Raw genomic sequence first — 9389 nt, 5'->3', positions numbered from 1 at the left:
TCCATAGACAGTGTCTATATAGACACATGGATCCAATGAGGTGATTGCAGGCCTTGCCAAGGAGTGGATTTTGTGAAATTGGTACGGTTACAAAATTAAGTAGAGCTTTAGAGAACGTGGGTTTTGGAGAATATATCACTTTAATTCATAAGTTGTCTTTGGATGGGATTGTGTTCTCTTCTAATTGGGTTAAACTGTGCCCATTTTTTGCTAGCAGAAGAGGAACGGCTTTAATTGTTGCAAGTGCTATATTGGGTGCTCTGTCTTGCTGATTGTGCTTGTCTGAAAGTTTTGAGGACCATCAGGTTCAGTTCCCGGATGATATTTGTTTTTTTTTGTTTTTTGGGAATTTTGATAGAAAATTTAAAATGTGTTCTGTGGGAATTAGTGCCGATATAATGTATTAGGTGTGAAATTTTGATGCTACCATGTTAGATATATAGACAATCATACACAATACATATATGTGTGTGTGTGTGTGTATATATATATATCAGAATTTGCCTTTTCCTCTGGATATCCTAGTCTAGGTGATTTATTGTTTTCATGTTTCTTGTGTGTTACAATGTGAGGCATTTATTCTGAAAGTTGCTATCCCATTATTGCTTCATATCTTTATCTTCAATTCAAAGTATTGGAGGTGTGAAAAACTAATTGATTATTAGATAAAAGATATGAAACAATATTGAAGATGTTGAATAATTTATGTTTCTGCCCTTCTTTCATTTTGGTTTCTAGTGTGACATGATGTGGGAAGAGTTCAAATTTCTTTATGGCTCCCTTCTTCCCAGCAACGGGCTTCACATTGGAGTGTGATTCTAATTCAGTGAATATCTTAATAGCACGTTCAAATGATTTAGAACACTCTGTCCATCTTCACACGAAGCTCTTATGGTTTGAAGCAAAAATTTAGCTTCCGTCATCTATCCATCCTGTTCATGTCCATCAAGCAGATTGCCATATTGCACTGCTGCATGTTATCGGCTTAATAAAGGAGTAAGTAAAAACTTATTCACTCGCTCTAGGTTATTTTTAATATAAACTTCCATATCCATTCATAGCGCAACTCACAGTTTGTTCATGAACAAGCTCGTTTCAGGGCTCGTTTTGTTTGCTAAAGGCTGCTTGATGAATTTCCAAGAAGTTGCCAAAGGTATCTGCAAGGAGGGAGAAGCCTCTTCAATCAGCAGATATACTTTGCTCCTCCTTTGCCAACTCAATATATATCTTTCAGTTAGTATTTTTTTTGCTTCTTTGCTGCTTGAGGCCAAAGGTAAACAGATCTCTGCAATTTGAGATGTCATTAGATGCATTTAAGACTATTTTCAGTTGCATGGAATTGAAATTCGTATAATTAGAAATGCAAATTCTACAGGTTTTAAGGAAAGTTTTTAATGAGATGTGAAATTTTGGGTCGTACTTTCTTTTGCTTTACTCCAATTTTTGGGTCTTACTTTCTTTTGCTTTACTCCATCTTCACAATATCTGCTAAGGAAATCTTTTTCTCGGCAACTGATAGACAATATACCTGAATTAGGTCCCAATGAATCCATTTTTGTCACAAGTGCTAACTCAGCCGCATTCATTATGCTTTTTGATACCTTTTATCTTCCAAATCCACATCAAGCCCATTTGTGGCCTCTTGTTTCGATTTTCTTATTATTTTTTAAAAATTGATTGATTATTTTTTGATATTTTCTTGTCAAATAATTATCACTTTAAAAGTAAATATAGTAAAACTTAGTGGATAGGTGTAACGGTGGTGTTTCGCAATCCGACCTAAAAACCTAAGCTATTAAGTGGGGCTAATACCCCGCCCATATATACCCAATCACTACTCCATCCGGATCCGATGTAGAACAAGTTTTCTCTTGTTACATTCTCCTCTACCTAAACTTGTAACACCTTCATTGCGGCTCGGGCCATCCTGCCTACCCGGACGCCCTCTGGGCCGGATGCTTGGCATAATACCAGATCAAGAACCGAACCTGGCGTTGATACAAACTGTAACGAATGGGTGCTTCGCAATCCAATCCAAAAACCTAAGCTATTAGGTGGGGTAATCACGCCCATATAGACCCAATCACTCTACTATCCGAATCTGATGTGAGACAAGTTCACTCTAAGTAAGTGAGAAATGGGATAATGAATGACTCAAATTAGAGCTTTGATTTTCATTTAAAAACATTTTCAAAAGCTAAACACTAAAAAAATTTCTTGAAAATATTTTACGGACTTTTGCCAAATACCAAAACATAAAAAATAAAAAACATTTTAAACGAAAAAGTTTAACGTAGAAAACATTTTACAAAAAAATTTTTTTACATCCTAACAAATGGAATTGTATACATACACGAAGCTTTACTAAGAATTCTACAAAGGCCTTTTTCTACTCTACAACTATATGAATAACTAAAAACTTGCTAAAAAGAAGAAGAAAGACTTAATACAACACTAATGCTATAAGACCGAGCATAAGTTAGTAAATATTTTTAACAATTCTTAAGTCACGTAACTATTTCTTGTAAAGTACAAAGGCACCCTTAAAGTTTGGAATCATATACAACTTAGTAAATTTTTGAACCATGACAACTCTTGTCAAAATTTTTAATTCAAACAAACCCTTAAAATTTTATATAAACATTTAAATTTTGGACTCTTGATATTTTAATTATAAAATTAAACAACTAGATGAAAATCATTAATGAAAAGATTCCATTTTATAAATAATAAAAAAATATTGATATTGCACAAAATTTATATAATGTAATGAAAAGAAATCAAGATATAATTAATTTTTGTGACGGATATATCGAAAAAAAACAAGTATTACTCTGTTTTTCTTTAAGACCAATTGTAGTAATAGCTTTTGCCTAGACCAAAATGTCTGAACACGTGTCAAGAACTAGTTGGTCAATGCAATGGAAGATGAACGAATATTAGAAAAAGGTCGTTGGACTCAAGTAGTCCACCCAATAGTATCCTGACACGACCACAAGCATTGCTAAATTCTGGCACATATGACCATCCCTCCCTTTCTCCTCTTCCACTAAAAATTTACTTCACCATTTATTGTTCTCTCTCTCTCTCTCAACTCTAAAGAACAATCTACTGAAGCAATTGAAGAAACATGTTTAAACTAGGGGAGGCCACAAATCAAATCAGATTAGGCATCAATCCTAATTCGATCCGCTCACAATGGATTGAGAGATTTTGAAACCTCACTAATTCATTAGTCCACGAATCGGATTTGTGAAATGACGGATCGGATTGGATCCAATCCGCAAACTGGATCGAGAAGCCAAGAAGAGAGGTGAGGCGACCAGGTTTCGTTTTGATGAGAGAGACAGCAGCAGATCAGAAGAAGTGAAGAAGAGAGGTGAGGCGGCTAGGTTTTGATTTAGTGAAGGAGACGGCAGTAGATTAGAAGAAGAGAGGATTGGTGGCTAGGTTTTGATTTGGTGAAGGAGATGGCAGAACAGAAGAAGAGAGGTGAGGCAACCACTTTTCTTTTTGCTCTCTTTAGTTCTTTGAGTTCTTTTCTTTCATATTTGGCTAGGTTTATGTTTTGATTAAATGAAAAGTCGGTGGTCCACTGGTCCTAACTCCCACTCCTAGAGTAATAAATAATTAAATATTATAAAACTAATTGTATGACACTTACCAAAAAAAAAAAAAAACAGAAAAAGTAATGTATGTTAGGAGTTCATATATATGCTAGTTACAAAAAAGTAAAGATATTACGACCAATCCGTAAATGAATCCGATCTGTGACAAATCCGTAAAATATATATATTTTACGGATTGGTCGCGGATCGGATTCACGGATCGGATCCACAAATCACGGATTTTTTGCCCACCCCTAGTTTAAACTCAACACCCTATTCATGATAACTCTCTTCCTCTTCTTCACACTAACGTACGCCGCTCGTCTTGAGCCTTCTCTAGTGGGTGCAAAATCTCCTCCTGTCTAACAGTAACTAGTTTTCTCCTTTTGGAAATAAGTGGTTGTGAAAGTGCCACTGAGTAACTAATTTTTCACCACTCTTCTTTAAGTTGTATTCCATATATATATAAACTTTAAACATTATTTTCAAAATATGGTGCAAGTTATTTTAATAGAGAAGGTGGGTCCGGTTTAATATTATTTAACTCTCAATTTTGTGTTCTAGGTCGTCTTCTTCGCTCTCCTTGGTCTCTGATATTTTATTTTGGGAGTTTTAGTAAAATTCCTTTGATTATCATCAAATTTGTTCCCTTTGTCTGAACAATTGTTGGTTCATTCTAAATTCATATTGTTTACGTGGTTTAATTTGAATTTCTGTGATAACAGTTAATTTTCTTCACTTTGTCTAAAAATTGTTGGTTCATTGATTCATAATTTGTTGCTTTGGAATTGAAGAAGAAGCTTGGTATGTGTTGGTGTTCTTCTCTCTATCTTTTCGTGTCTATTTTCGATCCTTCTCCTACTCAATTATATACTGCAATTACTCTCTTTAGTAGAATTTTGTTAGGATTTTACGTATAACTTAAGCACGAAATAAAATACGTACTACTTGGGATTTATACTTATAACATAAATATGAAACAAACTATGTATTGTTTGGGATGCTATGTAGATTATAATTTGAACTAGTGTTTCTCCGATTAGAGTCAATGACTATCATCCAGTATGATTATAGTGATTATAATTTGAACTTTGAACTAGTGTTTCTCCGGTTAGAGTCAACGACTATCATCCAGTAAGATTATGTTAGGATGCTGCGAACAACTTATATTGGCTTAAATTATAAACTGCTTGGATGTTATGCACAAAAGTATTTGCATATCATTCTGTAGAATTATGTTAGGATTATGTGTAATGTTTCGTACAACTTATATTGATTTAAATTACAATCTGCTTGGGATGTTATACATTACAGAACATATTCGAAATTACTCAGTAAATCTTTGTATTTACTTTAAACCCTAAACCCAAACAACTTACACATAAAACAAACAAATAAACGGAGGATTACTTTCTTTTTTCTAGATATCGTCCACTTATCTTCCTTCATTCTTAGTAATTATTTTCCTTTTTCTGCTATTGATTTCTTCTGGAAATAAAAGGTTTTGTTTGGAAATAAAATAAATTTTTTTGGAAACAATGTCTGCTCTTCTCTGTGCTTTGGTGTTGCTTGTTAATTTGGAATTAAATGACCTACGTAAATGAAGAAAGAACAAATTCTAGTATTTTTTGGAAACAAATCAATATTATCAACTATCCCATCTCGTTAGCTGGCAATTCAGAAGAGAGGGAAGGAGATGACGGTGATGTATATACACAATATATATGGCTTTAGTTTCCGTATATAAAAAATTACAAAATTTTTACCTTCTACAATTATACTGTTTATTTACTCCACCGGATGGAACCGAATTACTGTGAGACCGAAGAGGATTCTAATCCTCTTTAGTGACAGCCCCGTCTCGGATAGGTCCACTTCATTCATCATATCAACTTTTTTTTATTATTTAAATTTCCAAAATTTTATTTCTAATTGAAAGATGATTTTTACACCGAGTAGATGCAGTGAATTATTAAATCTACTGCTTTTAATTGGTCATTTATATAACAAATAAGGGTGAAAAAAAAAAAGTGTATCTAAGAAAAAAAAAAAAACATGAAAACCATCATCACTTTCACTCTCTCTATTAAATTAAGAATAATGCTTGTCTCAGGCTGCATAAGTAGCAATGTCTTTTTGATGCTAACATGGACCAATAAAAATATGACATGTGTCAAAATTTTTTTAAAATAACTAATAAAAATTGTTCGGATCTTTTTGCGGATCATCTAAAAGGAATGATTTTTTTTTTCCCCTCATGCGTTTAAGATTTCTATTGAAAACCCTTCATATTGCAATCCATTACAGAAGAAGCTAAACAATTAGCCCAAATATGGTAAATTAGCCACAATTATAAGACTCCAATTATCAATTGAGTTTAAGGAAATCAATTTGGCTTCAGATTGTAACAGGTGGTGAGAAATCTCAAAATTTTGGATGTTATTAGAGTTATGCGTATATATTAATTGGTTGGTCTCTTGAGTTATTTTGGAGATAGAGTTGCAATCGAGATGGCAGACAACTAATGTGGCGGCTTGAATCATCTCTAAAGATTAGGGTGTGGGAATGGAGGAGGTGGCAAGCAGTGGAGGTGGTGGAGGTCAGTTGGTGAAAAAGAGGATTAATATTAGGGTTTCAGAATTGGGGATGGTGGGAATCAATAGGGATTTGGTGGAAAGAGAGAAAGAATCGCGAGTTAAAGAGAGGGAGAGCCCGCTACCAGGTCTCACACACACGTAAGAGAAAATTTTCTTCCTTTTTGGATAATCCGTAAAAAGATCCGAATTATTCAGGTTTAATTATTTAATTTTTTTTAACACATGTCATGTTTTTATTGATCCATATTAATATCAGAAAGAGAGCCCTGCTTATGCAGCCTAAGGCAAGTTTTTTCCTTAAATTATTATGCCTACAAAGTGAAAAGCTATAGTGAAATTTTACATCATAAATAACTTTTCTTTCCATGATAATTTCGAATTGAATATAATTCACCGAAAAATGTCATTTTACGAGAGAAAAACAAAATCTCATAGGAAATTATTTGTTTTAGAGTATTTAATGACATATATTTACGGTATGTCTATATATTCCCAACTAGTACTTCGATCAATTTTCGTTTGTATAACATAAAATTTACAAGGGAATAGACCTTTAGAAAAAGATAGGCATACAATAAAATAACAAAAAAGAAAGATGGATACTTTATTGAGAAATGTGTGAAGCTGCATTTACAAATCAGACCAGGAGTTACACACTTAGTCACTTTAGGGTAATGTAATATACCAATTTACTATAGAGACTATAGAGGGATTTTAAAGTATTTTGCCTTTTATGTTTCTTTTACCTCTATTTAAAAAAATTAATTATACAGGGTAGTTTGGTAAATGTACAATAATATTAGATGAAAAATTGTCAGAGGTTAAATGCAGGGGTTTAAGTTGTGCACTTTTGAAATTACATAGATCGACTTGGTCACTTTTATATGAAGGAGATATTGTGCTTATTTGGTGAAACTTCAAGAATTTTTTTTGCACTCTTGCCTTTTTTTATATAATCTTTTTTCCTAATTTGACATGTGCAACACTACAAGGGCAAGTTTGGGAAACAATGTGTAGCTTTGTATTTATTATTATTATTATTTTAAAAAGAATGTGATTTTAATGTAATTTTAATATATTAAAAGTTAATTAAAAAATAATAAAAAATAAAATAAGAAACATCTAAATCTTATTCTTGTCATATTAGTGTCCTATTTATTTTATTTTTTTGAAACAAACAAATTAATAACTAAATAAAACAAGAAGGGCAATTATTAAAAAAAGGGACCGCTGTAATATTGAATAATTGCAAATTTGCAAGCAAGAGCGCAAAGATGGTGCATGTAGTACCAATGAGGTTTAGTAGCTGTCTTATTAATTTTTAAAAAATTGCATTAATTTCTTACTTATCATGAAATTAATTTCACGATAAGCATCAAACAAATAATTTTGTTTGACCAGACATGAACAGCATGGATTGAAAGTATGTTTGACCATTTATTGTTTAGACACTTGGTTTTTTAATGATAAAATGAAATATTTAAGTTCATTAATGAAAGGATTTCATTTTATGAAATTAAATAAAATTTGACTGGTCTCACTTACTCTTTTAATTCACAACATTAAATAGTACGATAAAAATAAATCCATGTGTAATTAAATTTTGTGGTGAATATCTCGTCTTCCTTTGGTTACATGAAAATCAATAACCAAAAATTAAAGTAAAAAAATGAAGCAAATCAAAGGAATTGTTTATTTGCATGCAATTTTTTTAAAAAAATTTATGAGGATTACCCTCCATCTCATATTAAATTTTCATATTTAAAAATAAATCCATTTGTAATTAAATTTTGTGGTGAATATCCCGTCTTCCTTTGGTTAAATGGAAATCAATAACCAAAAATTAAAGTAAAAAAAAATGAAGCAAATAAAAATAATTGTTTATTTGCATGCAATTTTTTCAAAAAAAATAATGAGAATTACCCTCCATCTCATATTAAATTTTCATATATTTTTTAAGTTGTCCCTAAATACTTATACGACTTGAAAAGTCAAAGCAAATAAAATCAATCATTGCAAAATTAGTCTTTAAAATTTTAAAAATCTCCCAATTTGATAATATACCTATTTAAATTTGAAAAGATAATTTGGTAATCTTATGAAAAGACAACGCATTAATTGCAGTCATTATTGTAAGTTAATATTATGAAAAATTTTAAATTTTAAATTTTTTTGTTTTCTTGTTAGTTCCTTCTAACCATACCGTTTACTTTTTATTTTTAGTATTTATATATATATATCTAAAAGACTAATTATAGTAGCTGTTTATTACTCGTAGTAATTAGTTATTAGTTATGAGAACTGTCCGACACGTGTCAATAACCAGTTGGCCAATGCCACGGAATAACAAGAAAAAGGGGTGTATTTGAGTTAAGTAGTCGTACCAATAGTATTTTGACACGACATCAAGCACAGCTAAGTTTGGGCGCATATGATCATTCCTCTCTTTCTCCTCTTCCTCTATAAATTCCACTTCCACCCCATCTGCTGAGCCAGACAAGAACATTCTGGTGAAGCAATTGGACAAACATTAAACATGTCTAAACTCAACACCCTGTTCATGGTAGCCCTCCTCCTCTTCTTCACGCTAACGTGTGCCGCTCGTCCTGAGCCTTCTCTGGCCACAACCCAGATTGGGGTAAGTCCACTTCGTTCATTCTATCAACTTTTTTTAAAAAAATAAAAATCACAAATTTATATCTAATTATATATATATATGTGTCTGTGTGTATCTATAGGTTGATGGGGCAGAGAACATTGAGGCTGATGAAGCATGTGAAGGTATGGAGAAGGAAGAATGCTTGATGAGGAGAACTCTGGTGGCTCATACTGATTATATCTATACCCAGGAGCACAAACCATGAATATTTGTGTTCCTAACAAAAATTATGCTATAGTTATACTATGTTGAGTCAATTAATATTATAAATATTAATAAATAAATAAATAAATAGATATATAAATGTTTGTATGTGGTTTGAGCCTTCTTATGAATGTGTTTTCATGTGAGTTGTGATGTAGTTGGATTGGGTTATATATATATATATATATATATATATATATTTATGTTGAAGTTGTTTCATGAATATTTGTTGCTAATGGGAGAGTATTACAATGGGCGGGACAGGCGACCGCACGTGCTCGGCCTCAACATGTAATTTAGTTATCAAAACTCTATTCCTAT

General features: G+C 32.1%; 1 protein-coding gene across 1 annotated transcript; it reads left to right on the top strand.

Moving 5' to 3' along the window:
• The first annotated feature begins 8741 nt into the window (after positions 1–8741).
• Positions 8742–9069, top strand: LOC132273647 (phytosulfokines 3-like). Its single transcript, XM_059774632.1, has 2 exons — positions 8742–8843; positions 8944–9069. The coding sequence occupies exons 1-2, from the start codon at positions 8742–8744 to the stop codon at positions 9067–9069; spliced, it is 228 nt and encodes a 75-aa protein (XP_059630615.1).
• Positions 9070–9389: the final 320 nt, after the last annotated feature.

Source organism: Cornus florida, unplaced genomic scaffold, assembly GCF_030987335.1.
Source record: "Cornus florida cultivar Cherokee Brave unplaced genomic scaffold, ASM3098733v1 CherokeeBrave_3.0.0_Hap2_Chr09, whole genome shotgun sequence".
NCBI lineage: Eukaryota > Viridiplantae > Streptophyta > Magnoliopsida > Cornales > Cornaceae > Cornus > Cornus florida.
The sequence above is the reverse complement of the archived record's forward strand: the minus strand, read 5'-3'. Positions and strand labels throughout refer to the sequence as shown.